This window comes from Ochotona curzoniae, unplaced genomic scaffold (assembly GCF_017591425.1).
Source record: "Ochotona curzoniae isolate NIBS_2020 unplaced genomic scaffold, NIBS_Ocur_1.0 contig_1071, whole genome shotgun sequence".
NCBI classification, from domain to species: Eukaryota; Metazoa; Chordata; class Mammalia; order Lagomorpha; family Ochotonidae; genus Ochotona; species Ochotona curzoniae.
The window spans coordinates 25,385,216-25,408,903 of NW_024464939.1; the positions used below are offsets into that span (position 1 = coordinate 25,385,216).

The 23,688-nt window shown below is 38.5% G+C and overlaps 1 protein-coding gene across 2 annotated transcripts in view; it reads right to left on the minus strand.

The window, feature by feature from the left end:
* Positions 1–4,170: 4,170 nt before the first annotated feature.
* YTHDF3 (YTH N6-methyladenosine RNA binding protein 3) overlaps positions 4,171–23,688 on the minus strand; it is a 29,240-nt gene continuing 9,722 nt past the window's right edge. For both annotated transcript variants that reach the window (XM_040994977.1, XM_040994984.1), the window contains exons 4-5: positions 18,337–19,935; positions 4,171–7,231 (exon numbers count right to left, since the gene is read on the minus strand). In XM_040994977.1, coding sequence (XP_040850911.1) covers positions 7,208–7,231; positions 18,337–19,935 — 1,623 coding nt within the window. In that variant the 3' untranslated portion in view covers positions 4,171–7,207. The remainder of the gene's footprint in view (positions 7,232–18,336; positions 19,936–23,688) is intronic.

The following is a 23,688-nucleotide window of genomic DNA, read 5'->3' on the forward strand; positions in this document are numbered from 1 at the left end:
CAAATGGAAGATATCTTCTTCTGTCTCCAACTCTCCCTTTCAAATTAAAACCTTAATAAAAATGAAACAAAAGATACAAGGAAAATTTTCCATTCAAGTGTAGGCAGTAAGTTCCTCAGTCCCCTATAAAATGGAAGAACCGTTAACTTTATAATGCAGAAGTCTGACAACACTCCCTTTGCCAGGTGATCAAGGCCAATACCAAAAGTCAAGTAACACTGGGGATACATTTGGCATGGTCCCATCAAAACCCAAGAAATTATCACAATGAATAACTAAAACTGTACGATAGATATCCTTGCTGAAATCCTGGGTCAAAATAGTACATTAGGTTAAGAACAAAAAAATTCAAAGAGTACACATTTCACTTTGTTATTAATCTTTTTTTTTAAAAGATTTATTTTACTTTTATTGGAAAGGCGGATATACAGAGAGGAAGATCTTCCATCCGATGATTCACTCCCCAAGTGAGCACAACAGCCAATGCTATGCCCATCCAAAGCCAGGAACCTCTTCCGGGTCTCCCATGCGGGTGCAGGGTCCCAAAGCTTTGGGCCGTCCTCAACTGCTTTCCCAGGCCACAGGCAGGAAGCTAGATGGGAAGTGGGGCTGCCGGGATAAGAACTGGTGCCCATATCGGATCCCGGGGTGTAAGGTGAGGAGCTTAACCACTGCGCCACCGCGCTGGGCCCTGTTATTAATCTTAAGTTGTCAATAAAGGAAGCTGGGGGCCAGCACTGTAGTGTCCCCCCACTGCAATACCATGCCTGCTGGCATCTTAGCTTCTCCATGTACTATCCAGCTTCCAGTTAATGTGCCTTGGCAAATGGTACATGGATGCAGTTCTGGGCTCCAGGTTTCATTCTGGACTAATCATGGCTTTTGTAGCAATCTGGAGCATGAACATGCAAATGGAAGATACCTCTCTCATTCCCTCTGTAGCTGTCTTTAAAACAAATCTACTAAAAAAAAAAAAAAAAGAAAAGGAAACCAAGAAAAGGTATCTAGAAACTCTCTTCATGGTCTAATTTTTCCATGAATCTGTCTTCAAATACAGCCATTTAAAAACGTTGCCATACAATGAAATAAGTGGGGGCCAACAAAGCAAGCTTCTTTTGGGATATTTTCTTCCTTCTCTTCATTAATGTTGTAAAAAGGGGGGGTTGCAGTGGGTTACTTTTAACCAGTAGAGTATTATCAAGATACTCATTACTTAATCTCTGGATAAAATCAAGGGTCACTACCAAAGCACTGGTTTGCCAAACCTCTTTCCTAGTAGAACATTAGCAACCACTACAAAGCAAACAATGTAAAAATCATAAACTACCAAACTGGAGAAGAACAAAGAACCTTAGATGCATCCTACTTTAACACCTTTACTTTATTACCAAGGACATTAAAAACAAAATGATTGGCTCAGTGTTTGACAAGAGATACCTGGAAGTTTGGTCTTTCAACTCCTAATTCAAAGACAGTCTCTCAGGCAATGATCCCATTCTAATTACTGTCTCTTAAAAATCTTCAATACTTCATCTTAAAAATACATCTTTACTTATTTGAAAGTGAGAATTAAAGAGGAGACACAGAGAAATCTTCGCTATGTTGGTTCACTCCTTCAAATAGCCCCAGTAGCCAGAGCTGGGCCAAGCCACAGCCAGGAGCATCCTCCATGGCTCTCACAGGACCACAGGGACACAAGGACTAGGGTTATCTTTCATTGCTTTCCCAGGCACATTAACAGGGAACTCCTCGAACTGGTGTGGATATGGGATGCCAGCATCACTCACAATAGCTTATGTGCTACGCTTTAACACCAGCGTTGCTATTCAAAATGTTTAAAATGGCATACTAGGGCCTGGTGTGTTAGCCTAGCAGCTAAAGTCCTTACCTTGAATGCACCAAGATCCCATATGGGTGCGCTAGTTTGTATCTGGGCTACTGCACTTCCTATCCAGCTCCCTGTTTGTGGCCTGGGAAAGCAGTTGATCATAGCCCAAAACCTTGGGACCCTGCACCCACTTGGTGGAAGACCTGGAAAGAGCTGTTGGCTCCTGGCTTTAGATAGGCTCAGCTTCGGCTATTGTGGCCGTTTGGAGAGTTAATCAGCAGACAGAAGATCTTCCTCTCTGTCTCCTCCTCTCTGTTTATCTGATTTTCCAAAAAGTAAACTAAATCTTAAAAAAATTATATTGGTATTTCAATTTGCTTTCACAGAGCATTAGGAGGGGTGAAAGGGTTAGAGCACCCACCAGCGTTCACTGTGTTCTCACGTCTTCCTTACATACTCAGTTCTATGAAAAATTTATTTAGTCTCAGTATTTTAGAGGTAGCAAAAATCAGAGTTGATCAATTCTGAATTTGGTGTGCAATATAAACAATATTTAAGCCATCTTTACTACAGAGCTGACAGACCTGTTTCTATTTTATTTGGAGAACAGAACAAAGAATGCACAGCATTTAAATCTTGATGCAAAACAAGTAATCAGTAAGCTAATACGTAATTGATCATTAATTTCTGAACACAAAACAACTTTGACTCATAGATTTGAATCACTGTATCTACTATTACTAAGCAGGGTAAGAAAGTAAGACTCAGCTATCAAATAATAGGTTCCATCAAGGAAATGACTGACTAGTCTATTTACTTAAAACACACTGTGTGTAAGACACAACCCTCGCCTCATACACAAATGATCAAAAAAAAAAAAAAAATCCAGTGGCTTTGGATGCCAAAATAGGGCACCCAGGTGACTCTTTTAAAATCATAACTGGCCACAAAGCAGCAGTACAAAATGCATCATGGTAGTTTTGGCAACACAAAACTAAATTAGTGTGGTTTTTGCCAGCAACTTCAATGTACCATGCAGCATCACCATGAACAGGTCCTGCCCACATCTGTCAATCCTAGAGAATATGCAGATCTTTACAAAAGTCTCAATATCAAGAACAGTAAGCATAGAGCAATAGGATTATCACACAGCGGGGGCCATGACTGCTCCCGGAGCATCACAAAGGCACTTTTATTTCTCTTTTGTTCCAAGTATAATATTAAAAATACATAACACATTGGTTGAATAAAGATTAAGAAAACTGGGGCCTGGTGGCGTGGCCTAGTGGCTGAAGTCCTCGCCTTGAATGTGCCAGGATCCCATATGGGTCCAGTTCTAATCCCGGCAGTTCCACTTCCCATCCAGCTCCCTGCTTGTGCCCTGGGAAAGCAGTCGAGGACGGCCGAATGCTTTGGGACCCTGCACCCAAGTGGGAGACCTGGAGGAGGTTCCTGGCTCCTGGCTCCGGGTCAGCACAGTACCGTGCGTTGTGCTCACTTGGGGAGTAAATCGTTGGACGGAAGATCTTCCTCTCTGTCTCTCCAGCTCTCTGTATATATCAGACTTTGTAATAAAAATAATAAATAAATCTTTAAAAAAAAAAAGATTAAGAAAAATGGCTAACAAATGACCAACTTGGGGCCCAGCATGGGAGCCTAGTGCCTAAAGTTCCCACCTTGCATGCACTGGGATCCCATATGGGTGACAGTTCATATTCTGGCTGCTCCCTTCTTATGGCCTAGAAAAGCCATTGAGGACAGCCCAATGTTTTGGGACCCTGCATCCGTGTGGGAGACCCAGAGGATGCTCCAGGATTTGGATCGGCTCAGCTCCTGGTGTTGCAGCTACTTGGGGAGCAGACGGAAAATCCTTGTCTCCTCTCTAAACCTGACTTTCCAATAAAAATAAATGAATCTTAAAGAAAAAACAAATGACATCACTTGGAACACCCACTTCCCCATCAGAGCGCCTAGATTCAAATTCGAGCTTTACTTCCAATTCAGTTTCCTGTTAATGTGTTATCTGGAAGGCAGCACAAGATGACTCAAGCAGCAAGGTCTCTGCCATTTGCTGCAGACCCAGGCTGATTTGCACCTGCCCCAATTCTACCTGGCCCTGCCCCAGCTGCTGCGAGGTGGCAAGCATCAAAGGCACCAACCAACAGCTACAAGTTTCCTTTCAGTCTGCCCTTTAAACAAACAAAAAACTATTAAAAACAGCCAATTAGAACAAGTGACATGTGTACTTAAAAGGAAGTCGATTAAAGCACCCATTAATACAGTAATATTTTCTGACAGGCAATCCAGTTTTATAAAGATAAATGGGAAAAAAAACACAGATATGAGTGAACAATTTTTATTGAAACCCTCAAGATTAAAGAGGACCAAATGGTGAGTTTGGGTACCATAACAGAAATCTCACCTAACTGTACCATCATTCACAGGAATGAACAAACCCAAACAAGACAAAATTCAATTTCTCATGTAACTGCTACAAGTGAATGTAAATGAACTAATCATTTTATCATAACCTTCCTTTAATCATATGAAAAAGGGAATTTACATGGCATAACAAAAGATATGCAAAACTGAGTGAAAACACAATTCTCTTAAATTTCTCAAACTTATTTTTTAAAGGAAGCAAAATGCACTTAAAATGATTAAATGACTTAAGCTGATTCTTTTTATTCCAAACTCTTTTTAACATCAGCTTACCCCCATGCATGGTACTCAAAAAGAACAACTTTTGAATTAGAAAGATCACTTAAGTTAAAATGACAAATTAAGTACTAAAATTAGGAAAAGGCTGGGTTTCTTTCCAAAGGAGTCTTCAAGTACCAATATGTATAGAGAAAGAATACTAATTTTGGTTACATTTTCCCTCTTACTGTGAAATATACAAACTATAATACCTTTCAAAACATAACTTTAAAAAGAAACACCCAAACCAGAACTTGGAAAAACATTAAGCAAGAAATTTACTGGGCCAATAATGCTGTGATTTACGATTATTCAAACGTTTGATTACATGTCTCCTCTTACAGAACCCAGGTCCTGTCCCTTTGGGTCCCCACAGTTAGGAAACATTCAGTTGGTTGTGCTTCTCAGACAACCGGTAACAGTTTCACTGAGAGGAAAATCATCTTGTAATACGGTGACAGACCGAGAAGGAACAGAAGGTGGGTGGGTGCTCTGGAAAAAACTGAACTGAAACAGGAAATTATCAATTGAATGGAAAAGTATATGTGTGTGTGTTTTCCCAAAGGAATGCTGCACCCATTTCACTTCAGATTAGAATCCTAGTTAAAGGCACTGGGACGTACTCCTCACCGTGAACAGACTCTCGGCTACATCTGACATGTCTGAGTCCACTGTAACTGGCCTTGCTGGGTGTCTCCATGACACTGTTTACAGAGAAACATCATCCAAGTTAAATGAGTCCATTTATAATGCAACTAATTTCGTAAAAAAAAAATATCCAGAGATACTAGTAAAGCACCAAGAAAAAGAGAACCTCATGGGAAGGACTCAGATCCTACCTACAAGGCCACCCTTTTGCAACTGTGTCTAACAGAACCCTCTGAATGACACCCGTTATCTTTGACATGTCCTACCTACAGGGTCTCAAGGATATGGAACATTGCTGTGGTGACTACACCCAAATGCCAACCTTCACCATCAATTTTTAAGAAACATGTTATAAGATATCATGGCTTACTTGTAAAAAGGTAAAATAGGTGCAATTTTCCTTTAAGAGAATCTTTATATCAGTAATAGTTCGATGTTCCCCTCAGTAAACATTGATACAACTACACGAGGACTGCTCAAAACTGTAACATAGCTATGGTCACCTACAAACACTGTACTTTTATTTCAGTTAAATACAGTTTCTGTAGATTTTAAGAAATATTGTACAAAAGTTATATAAATGAAAGCCTCAAAGAAATTAACTGTCACTAGGCTTTTGAGTTGAAGTAACGAAAGACCAGCAGAAATCAAAACATTTCTAAACATGATGTAAACATAAATGGAGTAATGCAAATCATCAAGGTATTCAAACCCACTGTATTGCTATTTCCACCCTTAATGTATCTTCCTTCATAGCTTCCTCCTTTCGAGCAATGTAAGGGACACTACATCATTTTCACAACCTTATGCCATCAAATCAGCTAATACAGATGCTTGACACAATTTTACAAAATCAACTTGCTTCAAGATATAAAATCAATGTTGATATGTAATTAATGAAAAGATGTTAAGAAGATAACTACAAGAATACCCAGATATACACTGTATTCTCACTTATATAGATCTGATCAATAAAACATCAACACATTCACTTAGATGCTGATTTAACCCATGGATCAAGGCCATACTTTCAATGTATTTGAAGGATGCCAGGACACTGCAAAAGCTGGAGAAAAGAGTTGAGGAACAGTATATACTTGCTAAACAAGAACTATGTTTATTTAGCTAGTGAATACCTAGAATAATAAATTTTTACTTCATGATAGCAATCAGGCTCGCAAACACCCAGAAATAGGAATTAAGGGTTTTAAATGTAGTTATAAAGGTCATAAAAAGTCTGATTAGACTGAGGTACATTTACTCAAAATTTTGAGATTCATTAAGTGGTAGCAAACAAAATAATTCCTCAGACAAATGCACATTTTTCAGTATACATATTATTAAGGGAAGGAAGGGAGAAGAATGTGCATTAATTGGTGAAATCCACCAAGCTGCATATCAATATTCTGTTACACCAAACAGTTTGAAGACAAGGGAAATGTTCTAATATAATTTCAGATTATGTTTCATTTGGCTAAAATAGAGCTTAAGGTTGCTTTGCCATATTAAAAGTTTACTACAATAATTTTTCACATAAACATTTAGACTTCAACTTCAGGACTAAATATGGCATGATTATTTTGCTTTTAATCTGTCAAATAGCTAAAAATCGACAATTTAAAAACTACAACAAAGAAAAAGGTGAAGCAGTGTGACTCTTACATCATTGAACCACTTCTAATTGTTAACTGTTAGTATTTAACAAATTCAAAGAGTTAATGAATCCTTGCATTCATTCAGTCTTCTGTGCCTTAGCTAGGATGCATAATTACAAAAGACAGCAGATACTGGTAAAAGCTTCAGGACAGAAAAGTGCTTGACGAGTTACAGTTCTCAAGTGTGTTTGGTGAGAGTAGAAGGGCAGATGCGCTGATGAAAACCATTACAAGAAGAGTCAATTGTGTGTTAAAGTGTTCAAAGATGTCACCTTAAGCAGAAAAAAAAGCTTTAATTACTTCGTCTTTGACTGATTAGGCATTTCCAGAGTCTACATCATTAGTGTTGTAATTTTAACAGGACATCTTCATACGGTTATTGTTTGTTTCTATTTCTCTCCTGGAAGAAAAAAGAAACATAAAGAACAAGTATTATCATTAAACTATGCACATATATAAGCAACCTCCACACAGGGTTCTTCAAGTACCAAGTACTTAGTTAAAACTGGTTATTATTACCTCTGTATGACATAGTGACATAACCAGCACAGTCTTTTCAATGAAAAATCCCAAATACTAAGATTCATTTTAGGAAGTTTAGATTCTCTAGTCCCAAAATTATTTAAGTTGAGAATATTGCAATAACGCCCTTAAAATTCTTGCAATTGAGTTTTTCATGATGAAGACTGAAACAGACCCAAAAAAGGCCCTCATAACAACTTGAAAACTATTGACTGAGGGTGAAGTACAAGGAAACGTAAAAGCACTGCATTAAATCTTATTAAAATTACAAAAATTAAGACTTAATAAAACTACTTCAAACCGCATCACCTTCAGCATCTTCTCACTCTTCACATTAAATGAGACAGGAGAGCACCGTGGTTGAGCAGAGCTGCTCCCTGCAATGCCAGCATCCCATACGGATACCAGTCCAATTCCCAGGAGCTCCACTTCGGATCCAGCTCCCTGTTAATGTGTCTGGAAAAGCTGCGGAGGAAGTTCAAGTGCTTGGGCTTCTATACCCATCTGGGAGATTGGGAAGACGCTCCTTGCTCCTGATTTCAGACCAGACCACCTCCAGCCACCTATGGCCATTTGGGGAGTAAGCCAGCAGATGAAAAAACTGCCTCTCTCTTTCTCTCTTTGTCCATAACTCTGCTATTCAAATAAATAATATTCTTCTTTTCATGAAAGAAGAGTGCTAGATTCAAATGTATTCCTTTCAATAAAGCAGAAACAATTCAAGGGAAAATTAAACAAAATGTTTATTACTAACCAAATATTGGTCTCTAAATCTTGTTGTTGAAAATGGAAGCAGTGACAGGGCATCTGCCCATTACCTGAAAGCATGTAGTACGGATGGCTTCTTGGAACTGAGTGTTGGGTAGGGTTCTACAGGTCTCAAGAGTCATCTTTGAATTAAGAGCTAATTTTTTAGTTCATTTTTTGTTTTATTTGACAAGCAGATTTAGAGAGACAGACAGATATCTTCCATCCACTGCTTCATTCCCCAAATGGCCACAACAGCCCAGAGCTGAGCCAGTCAGGAGCCAGGAGCTTCTTCCAGGTCTCCCAAGTGGGTGCCGGGTCCCAAGGACAAAAGCCATCTTCAGCTGTTTTCCTAGACCATAAGCAGGAAGCTGAAGTGCAACAACCTGGACATTAACCGGCGCCCACATGGGATGCCAGTGTGTAAGCTTGCTCTGCCAACACACGGTTCTAACAAGTAAATGGGTACCTAAACTGTGGTCTAAGGAGATTTTTTCGGGTTTTTTTGCTGCCCTCATTTTATTTTTTGTATTAACAAAATGCATACATTTTGTCCATACCGACTTAATTTCCATTTTCTATGACATCAACACAAAACTGTGTTTTAAAATCTAAAGAGAATTTCAAGTTTTTGTTACTTAAAACCTCTTGTTATTTTCTGGAGCTTAACACAGCCATAGTTATTGGAGGATACTTCAACAAAAAGTCTTATCACCTTCAACTACACATAAAATTATTTCATAAACTCTTAAATAGCAGTGACACATACTGAAAGGAAAAGACACAAGTGTTAAATGCAAACAAAACAATACCACCAAAAGGGGACAACAGATAAAACAAGTATTTAGTAACATGAAGTTGTTGTCTATTTTTTTTTAAAGATTTATTTTTATTATTTCTTATTGGAAAGGCGGATATACAGAGAGGAGAGACATAGAGGAAGATCTTCCGTCCCATAATTCACTCCCCAAGTGAGCACAACAGCCAATGCTATGCCGATCCGAAGCCAGGAGCCTCTTCCGGGTCTCCCACGCGGGTGCAGGGTCCCAAAGCCTTGGGCTGTCCTCGACTGCTTTCTCGGGCTACAGGCAGGGAGCTGGATGGGAAGCGGGGCTGCTGGGATAGAACCGGCGCCTGTATGGGATCCCAGGTGTGCAAGGCGAGGACCTTAACCACTGCGCTACCGCGCCGGGCCCAGTTGTTGTCTATTTTTATGAAGATTCTAACAGACTTCGTATTTTGCTGAAGGAAACAGATGTGTATGAGATCCTGAAGCATTTGATTAGCCAGAGACACAACACGAAGATAGTGGGCACAGTGAGAGTGTGGTGTTTCTTCCCATAAATGAAGAAAATCAGAGAATCAGTCAACTCCATAAAGAACTCAAAACTACAGAAAAAAACAAAAGCAACCATTTTTTGGTAAAGTTAAAGAGTTAATGCCAAGCAAATGACCAATCACAAACTGATGATAATGAGTTATTTAAATGAAGTCTGAGCTGTCACTTCAGTAAAACTATGTACCTTCAATGAGCAGTTTTAAGTATGTGCCATAATATGTTCACATACAAAATGTATCACTTTGAGTAGGAAAAAAAATGCATTACTTCCAATTCAATGGAAAGAAAACATGAAGAACAAACTAAAATTCCATTAGTCAAAAAGGACACAGAAAAGGCAGGGGGAGGAACCTGGAAAATCTAAATTACAAAGGCACAAAAGAAAGACTGAAAAAATAAAGAATTTCTTGCTGATAACAAGTCTCAATAAATTGTTTTAATAAAAACAAAACATCACTCAGAATTTTAAAAAATTATGTCATAAATGACCTGCAAGATAAACTTAAAATAACAATGCAGAAAAACTAACATTAATGGAGAAACATAACAAGAAATAATGAAAACTCATAAAACTGTATTAACACTGAACAGAAGTGGAATTAAAGGCAAAGCGATTGTTGCAGATAAAAATGGTCATTTCACACTGCATATCAGAGTTTGGGAAAAGCTATCACATTAAACAAAGCAAAGTTTAAAAACATGTTAAAAATTGCATATTTTACATAGAGTGGCCAAATTCATGACAGTAAGAGAATTTCATGCGTTTGTCATTTGATAAAATATGCGAGGGATTAAAATAAAATTATAGACTGAATATAAAAACAAAAAAATTCAAAGAGTTAGAGGACATATGCTACAAGTTCACTTCAGAATGAACCACCATAGAATTAAATAAGGCATAAGCATTATGGCTAAGCAGGTTAAGCTCCTCACTGGTGCATTAGAATCCCAGATGTGGGCCCAGCAGCGTGGCCTAGTGGCCTAAAGTCCTCGCCTTGAACGCGCCAGGATCCCATATGGGCCGCCGTTTCTACTCCTGGCAGCTCCACTTCCCATCCAGCTCCCCACTTGTGGCCTGGGAAAGCAGTCAAGGATGGCCCAAAGCCTTGGGACCCTGCACCCATGTGGGAGACCCGGAAGAGGTTCCTGGATCCTGGCTTTGGACCAGCGCAGCACTGGCTGTTGCGCTCACTTGGGGAGTGAATCATGGGACGGAAGGTCTTCCTCTATGTCTCTCCTCCTCCCTGTATATCTGACTTTGTCATCAAAATAAATAAATCTTTAAAAAAAAAAAGAAAAGAATCCCAGATGGGCACCAGCTCTGAGTCCTGGCTACATCACTTTGTAACAAGTTCTCTGTTAAAGTGTGGAAGATGGCCCAAAAGTTTGGGTCCCATGCATCCACGTGGGAAACCTGGAAAAAGATCTTGGCTGAGGCGGCCATTTGGAAAATGAACCAGCAGATGGAAGATCCTCTCTTCCTCTCTACCTTTCAAGTAAATAAGAAACAAATAATACATAAATCTGTAAAAGCAAACAAAAAATGTCAAAGTATCTGAGCACCAAACTGGAAAGCAAATGTCAATAAACATCAAATAATAAGTACTACACAGATGTCACTTTGTGACACCAACTTCTGAAGGAAACACATAACAAGGAAAAAAAATCCACAGTTGAAAATTCTAAAGCACGTATCTAAGACTCCCCCAAAAACCTTAATGAAAATGAGAAAAATTCTATATCATACAACAATAATACATGCAAAGTGCTCCCCTAAACACTTTAAAATTCACATACATAATGGATTTGAAAGCAAACACTAAAAGAGCAATGAGTTCAATATCCAACTGAATGCAGCCCTAAAAGATAAGTAATTGTAATTCCATAAAAGGAGAAAAGTCAAAAGGACAGATAGTGAAATGTGAAACAAAAGTAAAATGAAGGAAAGCAAACAGAATAAAAACTAGAATCTGGTGTTTAGCACGAAAACAGAAATTTCTAAAATGTTGGGTTTTTAATCAATCAAGCACAAATAAAAACAATGATAAAATACCACTAGGATGAGTCCAGGATTTTTGACATACAGGAAGAACAGTGATCCTTACAAGTTATGTAGATGGAACACACAGGGGGGGCAGGCAAAGAAACACTTGTCACATTACTATGTTTATGAGACAACTAAATTTAGACATCAAAGAGGAAACTGGATACATGAACCTGGAAGGGAAAAGGAAAAGTCCTCAATGAGAATTCACATTTGGATGCCTTGATCGAAGGTAGATCGAGGCAAACACTCATCAAGAGAACTCCCATTTTACAGAAGACTACTGTCCAATTTTTCAGAACCTCTGCAATGCTGTCTGTAAACTCTGATCTACTGACCATTAAAAAGGCTAAGACTCAGAAAAGAACACCTATGAAAGCCTATCTTCTAGTGTTACTGTGAGAAACAAAGTACATATTACACATCTGGCATATTAACAACATGTACTGGTGGTGTTGGAATTACCAAAGCAGTAAAGAAAAGGTGAGCTACATAAACAGGGCCATGATATGGTACAGCAAGAATAAACTCTCAAGTGACAGTTCAAAAACACTTCAGATAACACTCTTTGGGACCTAAAACTTCCAAAAGTAAGTCACAAAACACATTTTTGTTTAAATTTCTATTAATGATCTCACTTCAAAAAACATCTCCATTCTACCTTATTCCCCTTTCCATAACTGGCACAGTCACTTGACAATGGCATTTCTGACATGCAAGGTCTATGGAGTCAATGAGGAAAGAGCTGTGTGTTTACAGGGTTTCTCCCCTACCCTGCACTTGGGTGTCACCACAGTCCTAAATCCAAAACCCTCAGCAAGGACAAAAAGAAGTTGAGCACGGGAAAGCAGAAGAAAACACCAATGCCATACCTGAAAAGCAGAAAAAGCAAGCAAACACTTAAGACGCAAATGCCTGGCCAGTGCAGATCAAGACATGCAACGGTGAGAGACTGAACAGCAACACTGAGCCTGCCACTGGGCCGTTCCTTCCTCATAGCTGAGTATGCAGGCTTGTGCAGCATCTTCACTGATTACAGCTTCCTGATCACAGAGACCCAAGGCTGCAATGCAGTCAACTGCATTATACTTGCTCAATTCATAGAAATACACAGGACTTTGTACATATTAATATTAGCGCAAAACAAATATAAACTCACTTCACTAGCTTTACAACAGTAATATAAATCTAACATTATTTTGAAATAAATTTAAAGTAATCCTTAAAAATTTAGAAATGTAACCTGCAACCACAAATATCAAACACTACATTTCAGAAACACAGAAATGTAATATTTTAGAGCACTAATAGTTGCTATTTATTGAGAAAAGTGTTACTTATATTCCAAATAAAAGGAAAAAACAGTGAATCTAACAGACTGTATTTTTAAAAATAAGAAAATGCACAATAAATATGATTCAAAGAAAAACCAAGTTTGTGGATGAGCTGAAGTTAAAATATCTAATAGTCACTTCTTTAGGATTAATGAGCTACAAGCAATGAAATCTGCAAAGGATTAAAAAGTCACATATTGAAGAGTAGACAGAATAAGAGTTTTTAACACATGGATAAAAATCCCAGCTGCTCAAAGCCCCGTAGACGAGATCAGAGTCTTTAAAGTGCTCTAACACTGAGATGAGCTTCTGGCAATCAATTTCTCAACACCGGGATAGATCCTTTGGTATCAAGCAAGCACAAGACAAAAAAATCTAAGGAAACAAAGCACTTCTGTACTGTGGAACAAGTTCAAAACCACACGGTCTGGAGGAAAGGACAATGATGATATTTTGCAAATCAACTCCAACTTTTCCTCAAAATATCCATTTCCATTTTAATGACACACCACCACTCTTGTGCCTCTCTGGACAATCATAAGACAAAACTATTTTAAAAGGTATTAGTGCCCAATTTGTTCTTATAAAATAAGGTAGTAACTGCAGGTTTAAGAACTACTATTACATATCTGTGCCAAGTAAACCCGAAATAAAGTATACTATTCAAAATGGAGTTAGAAAGTTTAGAGAAAAATGGAGGGAAGCAATCTAACCCAGGACTAAATTCCCAGGGTGTTTTTACACTTGCTTACTTGGAAGAGTGATAGCAGACAGGGAGAGACTGAGATCTCCCATCTACTGACAGTCCGAGCTGGACCACACCACAGGAGCCACGAACTACGTCCAGTAATCCGTAGTGCACAAGTACCCAAGCCAGGACCTGCCTACTAGTGAGGCCGAGTCTAGGAAGGCAGAGGGAGGCAGCCTGAGTGCCCGGCTCCCTGGACCCCAGGAAAGACGACCAGAGGAAAACTGCAGCCTCTTGGCTCTGGCTTGGCTCAGTCAGGCTGCCCTGGCCACTCAGGGAATGAACCAGTTTATATTTAAAAAAAAAAAAAAAAAAAAAAACCAAAAAAACAACTATCACCCCTCCTTTCTAATCTATCACCCCATCACCCCTCCTTTCTCTAACTCTGTCTTTGAAACAAAAATAAGTTAGTTAACACTTAAATGAGAAATAAATCTTAAAAAAAAAACAAAAAACAAAAAAAACCAAAAAACACTATCAAAACTAGAAATTATCACTGGATAGAAACATATTTTTTTAAAATCCCATTTCTATAAACTAGAAGAAAACAATTTTAGAAAACATTAGGAGAAACTAATAAAAATAACCTATGAAATTTACTAAAAATACAGATTACTTATCCTTGGTGCCTTATTAATAATCATCTGACAGACAAATGATAGAACAGCTAAGAACATTCAGGGTTCAAACATGTGATAATACAGGTTAACTGAAACATAGCATGCATACCCTTGAAATTCTCCGAAGACCTGGAAACAAACACTCCTACAAGCAATTAAAGCAGGGCTAGCATCGTGGCACACACGTTTCAGCCACAGCTTGTTATGCCTCCTACATCACAGTGGTGGCTCCAAACCCTTCCTGCTGTTCGCTAATATGCCTGGCCAGGCAGTAACAATATCTGCGAGTTTGGGATCCTGAGAACCACCAGGATCACCGAAGTTCTTAGGCTCAGGCTTTGACTGATGTTGTAGTCACATGAGGCTCTAAGATTAAATTATAACCCATACTGTCCTTCAGAAGTAGAACCGTCCACTAGTAGCTAGTTCTTTTTTTCCAATTCCTTCATATTATTTCAAATGAAATAGAGCATACATTAAATTTGTTTTTCAAATATTAACATACAACAGCAGAGGGTCCTGGCACAGTAGTTCTCGCCTCGCATGCACCGGGATCCCAGATGAACACCGGTTCTAATCCAAGCACTTCCGCTTCCCATCCAGCTCCCTGCTTGTGGCCTGGGAAAGCAAAGCCTTGCAACCCTGCACCCAGGTGGGAGACCTGGAAGAAGCTCTGGGCTCCTGGCTTCAGCCCAGCTCAGCTCTGGCCATTTCAGCCACTTGGGGAGTGAATCATCAGATGGAAGATCGTCCTCTCTGCCTCTCCTTCTCTATGTATACCTGAATTTCCAATAACAATAAATCTTAAAAAAAAAAAAAAAAGAATATAACAGCTGAAACATTTTCTAATAAATTCAGTTTGTTTTCTGCTGAGACAGTAAAGTTTGGTGGAGTTTTTCTGTTATGAAAAGATTAACTCAACATCAAGTAAATAGTGTCTATAGACAAACATAATTTATTATGTTTATTATGGTACTTGAACCAACAAAATAAGAAAACAAGACTTTATCACCACACGATTTCATACTGTGAGGCAATTTAAAATAATACACACTTTTAATACAATGGTTTACATATTTTTAAGATGACTAGGTCAGACTGTACCTAGATTCCTAACATACACAAATTTTAAGTCATCCTGTATTTGTTAAAGAAAAGGATCAAGAAAGAAAACTAAAATTGTTTTCAATTCATAATGACTACTCTCAATGGGCTGGTGCCGTGGCTCAACAAACTCATCATCTGCATGCAAGTGCCAGCATCCCACCCAGCACCAATTTTAGTTCCGGCTGCTCCACTTGCCATCCGACTCCCTCCCTGCTAGTGGCCTAGAACAGCAGTGGAAGATGCAATGGCATTTCCAGACAGATTCAAACTATACTGTGACATAAAGAAAACAGAAAACAAAAAAATTAAAACTTGGTCTATAGACAAAAAGGACAAAGGAAAAAAAATCATGCTGTACATGTTTATATTGAAAAAAAAATGAAGGAAAATCTCTTGTGCAAACAGAAGCAACAATTTATAAATGGAAATCCAGACTAGTCTTGACCACTCCATAAAAACTTTAGAAAGTCTGCATTCTCAAACAGAAGACTGTGAGCTAAAATTTCCACACTCAGCCAGACTGCTGTTCACATAATGGCCAAAGATAAGCTTTAACTCAGACTTTAGAAAAATATGCTATCACTGTATTCTTTTTGAAAATTATAACAGTAAATTAAGTAAGAGTACAAATAAAGATGTCAAAGGTAAAACGCTAGAAGACTGGCTATGAAAAATAAGATAATTCTTGCTTAAGTCACTGTGAGTACAACGCCATAATTTAGCTCTATCATTAAAAATTTGTATTAAAAGATGCTAAAACAAAACAAACAACAACAAAACCAGGTGTGGGCGTTTTTTTAGCCTAGCATGTAAGACATTTTATTCAGATCCCTGTGTGAATGAGTACCTGAGCTGGATGACCAGCCCCAGACCTTGCTAATGCAGGTCCTGGAAGGCAACAAGGACGGCTCAGGTCAACTGTGTTCCTGCTGCCAATCAGCTCAGTCCCAGCCATTGCTTCCCTTCCTGTCTCTCAAACAATTTAAAGAAATTATTTCAGTCTAGGGCTCCCACATCTCTACTGCCTGGTCAAAGGTATTCTGCAATCTATATTTCTCAACACGTCCCAAACAAGATCATCTCACCAGCATCCCAACTTTTATACTCCAAGTCACTCTTCCTGATCCATCACTATTTGCTACAGTTATAACATGATCTTTTTACTTAACCTTTTAAGCTAAAAAATTTGAATTCTAATTCTATCAATTTCCATATTTAAACTGCAAAAACCTATATTCAGCCATTCATGTAAAATTTTCAGTAGCAGTTTACATAAACAACTTTTATTACTCCAAAATAAAGTTTCTAATAATTCAACTGAGCCATTTAGCAGACAGTGTGCTTCCCTTTTTCACAGAAGTTAAAACTCCACAGGTGACATCAGCATTCCATTTTGGAATGCCTGTTTCAGATCCCAACTCGCCTATTTGAAATCCAGCTTCCTCCTAAGACACATTCTGGGAAGGCAACAGGTGACGGCCCCGAATCCCTCCCTCCCACATGAAAAATGAAAAGACTTAGACCGAGTTCCCAGCTTCTGGTTTGATCTCATAGCTATTTGTACAGTGAACTAGGGGATTACAGAGAGAGAGAGAGAGATTGATTGTGTATGTTTGTGTTCGAAAGAAAGAGTTATATAAAGAGCAGGAAAGACGGAGATTTTTCTATCTGCTGCTTCACTCTCCAAGTGGCTGCAGCAACCAGGGTTGGCCAACATGAAACCAGGAGCTTCTTTTGGGTCTCCCATGTGGGTGCAGGGGCCCAAGCACCACCATTTTCTGCTGCCTTCCCAAGCATAGGAGCAGGGAGCTGGATCAGAAGTGGAACTGTCAGGACAGGAACCAGCAACCATATGGCATGCCAGTGTCACAGGCCGCAGAGTAACCAAGCTATGCTGCCCACAACCCCAAACAAAACTAAGTAAGCTTTAAAATTTTGATTTACAAGTATATGCCAGGTCCTTCATCAAATGTATCAATTTCAACCTGCATTTTCAAAAAGCCTCTACTTTGGTATCTACTTTGTCCTAAGGTTTGGAAACTGTTGCTCTATTATCTCAGTGTTATTCACCAGTGAGTAATATTAGTTGAAGCAGTTCCCTTTTGCTGCACACAAAAAGCCACAGACATTTGTCTACACAAAAACATGAATCACTGACATTTTACATACAGCCAAAGCTAAATTAAGTTTCTGCTTTAACTTAGTTTCTACACAGCAGCTGACCATTATTAACAAACGTTTTCCAAGGAATGAAGGGGCTTCCAAGTCACCCCACTTTTCTTAAAGGAAATCTAAAAGTACCTTATTAAAGATCTGCTAGCTGCATATTTAGTCCATTCTCTTCTTTCCAACTTAAAGACTCGATTTTATGTTTAATATGGAACAGAAAACGCTTGTCCAGCCTGTCTTATCCTATTCAAGCCTATGATCCATTTCTAATAGAAGCACAGTCCATGTAATTATAAGGAAGTCTCCTTGAGTCTTATAAAAGTTAAATACAAGATTAGAAATCAAGTTCTTTAGTGTCTAATTTTAAAGCCCAAGTCTTCCTAATTCTAATTCATCTTCCTCTAATATTCAACTATGTTTTGTACAAGCACTTTTTTTTTGTACGAAAACTCATCAGGAGTTTCATACTTTAAAAACCACTTGTATTTCTCATTAGTGCAAAATGAACAAACATTCACAAGCTATTTGTTTCAAAGTCCAAACAAATTTTTCTCACAAATCAGTGACAGAACCCCTGGCCAGTTTAAAAGTCTTGAATCCATTCAGCTTTGATGTACAATAAGACTCAGTGTCTTTATCACATGAAAACAAGGTAGGAAGCAATTCACTGGAGAAGTTATCCTTCGCAAGGAGAAAAGCAGCAATTATTTGAGATAAACAGCCTCTTCAACAGTATTCATAGTTTCTTTTATCTTAACCCAAGTTATTTCTATCCATCAAATAAAATTCTTACTCTAAAAAGGTAATGTGAAGAGGTACTCAATACCCTCCCCAAAAAGAAAGACCCCCATATACAAAAATCACTGTAGGCTTACCCTACGCATGGCTTCCTCCTCTTCTTGACGCTTTTCATAATGTGCAAAGTCATCAAAGATTGAGGTGGTATGCTTGAAAGTAGCAATTATTTTAAGCACTTGCTTAGCTTTTTCTAGGGGTACCTCTTGGGTGTCCCTTGAATTGGTTACTGGTTTGTTGTCATTGTTTTCTAAGCGAATATGCCGTAATTGATTGTTGGGAACATCTTTGACAAAGATCCATTTAACTTCAAATTTGCCCTTCCACTTATCCTGAGACCAGACACCAGCATATGCATTATAGTCCACAACAGACTTCATTTCAGCCACTCCACAAAAATGTCCACTGCCATTCACACTGAAGAGTAAATAGAGTGGGCCTTTCCCATTCAGGGAACGGTAGGCTGCATCCAAACGCTTGTTACCATGCTCAGTGCTACACCAGATAGAGTACTTAATGGAACGATGTATGTCATCCTCAGAATAGCTCTTAATTATAAACACGCGTCCATTCTTCAGGTTCCAATCAAAGTCTTTGGGATTATAATTGTTTATGGCCTTTAGCTTTTCTAGTACTGGATGCACTTCTACACTAGACGGTGAAGCGCTGACAGGTACAACACCTAAACCAAAGTTTTCAGCGCCCGCTCCATTGTTCTGGTTGAAGCCAGCGCCCCTGTTGCGAGGAGCTACCCAGCGATTCTGCAGCTGTTGCTGTTGCGGCTGCACTTGGTGGGGCTGGGCCTGTGGCTGAGGTCCTTGTTGTTGCTGTGGTTGTGGCGGCTGAGGCTGCTGTTGAGGCAGTTGGCTTTGCACCAATGGTGGTGGTTGAATTAATGGCTGAGGCTGCTGGATTATTGTTTGAGGAGGCAGAACTGGTTGGGTTGGTGGAGCCTTTACCACTGACCCCTTTTCATCCCAAGTTCCAATATTCATGTTGTGTTTTATAGGAGGGGGTGGCACAGCAGAACCCCCAATTCCCACATTGCCCTTGGGTTTCAGTTTCGGTTGAGGTTTGGCAGGCTTTCTGGCAATGGCAGCCCAGGAGGTTGGTTTAGGCGCTGCACTGCTAACAGGGGGCACATTATTGGTTGCAATGCTAGTCATACCACTGCTGCTCAATGCTGTACCTACAGTTTTTGTCACTGCAGCTGTTAGGTCACCACCAATTTTCAGTCCAGTCATGCCTTGCTCAATACTGCTAATGCCAGGCACCTTACTCAAAGTATCATTGCCAAATCCAGTCTGTCCATCTGTAATAGCTCTCCCAAGAGAACTAGGTGGATAGCCATAACTGCTACTATAAGCAGAACTTTGTGTTGATTGTCCCTGAGATCCACTTGTCCCCCATGTAGAGAAATCAGCATTACCAGGAAAAAAGTTAAATCCATGTTGACCAAGAAATGGAGGGGTATTTCCTAATGCCCCGGGTTGACTAAATACACCATCTGGTATATAATGATGTTCTCCATTACTCATTTGTCCATAGGTTGTCAGATATGGCATAGGCTGGTCTCCAGCCGTGGACCACGCTGCTTCCCCAAGAGAATATGGAAATCCGATGGATGGAGCATAGTAACTAGGCATGTATGGATCTGACATTGGTGGATAGCTGTTGTTCTGCAAAACAAAAGACTGCAATCAGTAGTGAAATAACATCTTAAGAGAAAAGAAGGAAAAACACAGCTGCTGTAACTACAGAAAATGAAACCCTCAAATCTAATCTCATCAAGATAACTGTAAGTGCTCGTATCTTAAATTCTTGTGAGATTTGGGAGGGAAGGGCCTGAATAGGACTGGCACTATCTTTGTGGAAGAGCTTAGTCCTCTGGATAAATTCTACAAAAAGCCGTCTTACAAACTTCTGCAGAAAAAAATTAGGATTTGCAGCTATTACACTACATCTATATAATGATGTATTTGAAAATTTACATGCAACAATAAACTGAAAACTACTTCAAATTAGAAGAATTATTTTTGTTATAGCTGAACAAAATGATGAAGCCTACTTCAGCCACTACAATTCACATTTTCACAAGGAAAAATAAATCAATGCTCACATTCTAAGAAAACTCAAAATTATGCCTATAACACGGCCTAGGTGTTTTTGTGTTGTTTTGCCTTGTCTATGCCTTCTAATGAAGTTTTCTTATCATCACTTTCCTGATCATTTTTTAAACTTTAGAAAGTTTGTGCAATCTTCATTAATATCGCAATTTCAGCTACTTAAAAAATGCTAAGTTATCATGAATTTAATGACTTGACAAAATTCAAGGCACCAAATTCTTCAATCGCAGTACCTTACAGATTACCTTTGAAAATGGGTTCCTAATGCCAAAGAGTCTGGTAATATTTTATCTATAATTTATATTTAAATGTTAAATGCGCCATCTGGACAAAGCCTTAGAAGCTGTAGAACAATGCAAGATGAAAGCCATCCACTAATATCTAATAGGGACAGATGGCATTCCCCAAGGAAGGTCAACTTCATAAAGGCTGATTACGGACTTAATTTATCTACAATCTTATCCTAAGTTCCCTGGAGTCAAGTTCATAGCTCACTTTTTTCTGCTGTTACCCTCTTAAGACAGTTTGGTGTCATACTCTGCATTCAAGAAAAATACATGAACCAAGTACCTATGATAGTAACATAGTAAATACTACCCTGAACACACTGATTCTTTAAGGCTTATCATTGCAATCTTGAGTTGTTTCCCCAACTGAGATGTCTGGATCGCACTAACCAATGTGGGAGACCTGCATGCAACTTCATTAATGTTCTTTGGGGAGTGAACCAGCAGATGGAAGTTCTCTCCCTCTCTGACTTTCAAATAATGGTTTTTTTTTCCCCAAAAAGACCAATGTTTAACTGTACTAAGTTACTTGTGACATCTCACAACTTAAAACTGTCCACGGTCTTTGAGAAACAGAGTTTCTTTCAAAAAGGTTTTTGATACAACTAAAATAAAGATCCCAACAAAACTGCATTTAAATTTCCCCTAGCAAATATTTATTAACAATAAAGCTTGCAATAAAGCAAAACAAAAAAAAATTGTTATTCCATATTATTTAAAGAAAAAAAAGATTTTTTTCAAACACATCTGATATTAATATGCATTCATTTACTAATCTTATCCACACGCTTTTATTTACTAATTTAGAGCAACACTATGTTAACTATTTCTGAAACACATTGGAAAGAAATCCAGTATGGGTATGAAAGCAATACAGAACATGTTTGGAACCAGTACACAGTAGTTAGCATCACTGCAGAAATATGGGCGTCTTAAACACAGCGACCAGAAGAAACCTAAGTTCAAATATATCAATGATTTTCTATTTTTAATTTATGTATTTTATGATACAGGTCTATAGGCTTGGGGATTTTCCCTCCCCCCACAGCAATGATTTTCAATTGAGAGTCTTAAAGAAGATATACACATTTACCTTGATCACTAAAATAAAAATCTACTTCAAAACAACAAGCTACACTCAAAAGAACTCCAAAACAATTTAAAAATGGTCCTCATCCCTTTTCTGAAAGTTACTTAAACATACACTGCTCTTCAAAACTGTCTTTACTTCAGCAAATTACTCAATTACTGTACTATGAAAAAGACCTCAAGACACCTTAAAAGAAAATCTAGTCAAATAGAAACGGTCACAGAACAGTATGTTCTACATGCACAATAGTAGGGCATCCATGCTAGATACAAAGGAAATGGATTCCAAAGTTTGAATTTTGAATATTGGCAGTGAGATCTGGGCTCAACAAGCTTTAACCTGCTTGCAGAAGTGGAAAAGCAGATCTAGTAAAAAACAGTAGTTCATTCTTTAAAAACTTTTACAAAACTACACTGATGTAGTATCAAATGCTTATTTCACCTCACAAATGGCAAATTCAACACAAGAATTGCGCATCAAGTTCCTAATTCCTCTACATTTATAATATTCCTGAGAGGTAAACAAACTAAGGGACCAAAGAGTAAAAAGTATCAAGGGCTTCTTAAACAAAAAGGGGAGGGGGAGGCAGACAAGGGAAGTGGAACAAGGAGAAACAGAAGAAAAACCAGGCCAACCACCGTGGACTACAATTTGCTAATACAGTTTTCAGCAATTATCTAACCTAGACTAATTCTTTAAGAACAACATAAAATAAATAAATAAATCACAGGCCTGTACTACAAAGGCATAACTTTTGATCAATTCCATTATCCCTGTGTCAGAATAGGACCAAATCCTCTCCAGCTGAGGCCGCCATGATTTTCACTACTTTACCCCTACACTATTAATTCTGTCTAAAATAATAGTTTAGCTTGCAATTGTTAGTTAAAAACTATGAAGCAGTTTTGGCTAAAAAAAGCCAAAGATTTTCTGTTGTTCCTATCTGATAAAGATGTCCAATTAGAGCCTGTAAGAGTGTACTATATAATGGTCTCCTTCCTCCGCTGATATGCAATAGCCATTTATTCCCATCTCGAGTTTCCTTAGCTTTACTGAGCTGAGCTAACTTAACCAGTCTTTCAAACGCCAAGGCTTTGATTTTGGTAAAACAGTAAAGTTGCAGGAAAATAATCTTGAATTATAAGTAGAATCGATATTAACTGTATTAAATGTTAAGATACACTTTTAACTGCTAGTTCTTTAGACTATCAATCTAAGGAGTGTTATCGTAATAGTAAAGAACAAGATTACTATTAACCAACAAGGAAAATAATTTAAAGCTTAGTTTTATCTCTAAGGCAATCATGGCAGATCTAATCAGCTAGCAATAATAAAGTCTCCTATTGCTTCACCAACTATTTACAGTAATATCTAAGACACAGAAGTAGAGCATAAAAGTGTGGTAACAGAAGCTGGGGTTCAAAGTCATTAAAGAATGAAGGTCAAAGAATACACAATGCCAGAAAGGAAAAATAATGTGTTTTTTTTTTCACTTCCAAAGCACGTCAATAAAAGCAGTAACCAAAAGAGCATTTTAAAACTTCAAACAGTGGGACCAACATTGTAGCACAGTGGGCTATAATGCCTGGGACTCCTGCATCCCATGCAGGCACTGGTTTGTGTCCTGACTTCTCGACTTCCAATCCAGCTCAATATTAATGGCCTAGGAAAACAGAAAAATAGCCTATGTCTACCTCTGCCACCCCTGTGGGCAGCCTGGAAGAAACTCCAAGCATCAAGGTGGCCTAGCGTTGGCCACTGCAGTCATCTGAACAATCAGCAGATGAAAGATCTCTTTCTTTCCAACTCTGCCTTCCAAATAAACAAACAAGTCTTCAAGAAAATTTTCAGGGATCTGGCATTGTGCATATGGGGTCAAGCTGCTTCTGTGACACAAGCATCCCACAGGAGCCTAAGTCTGAGCTCCAG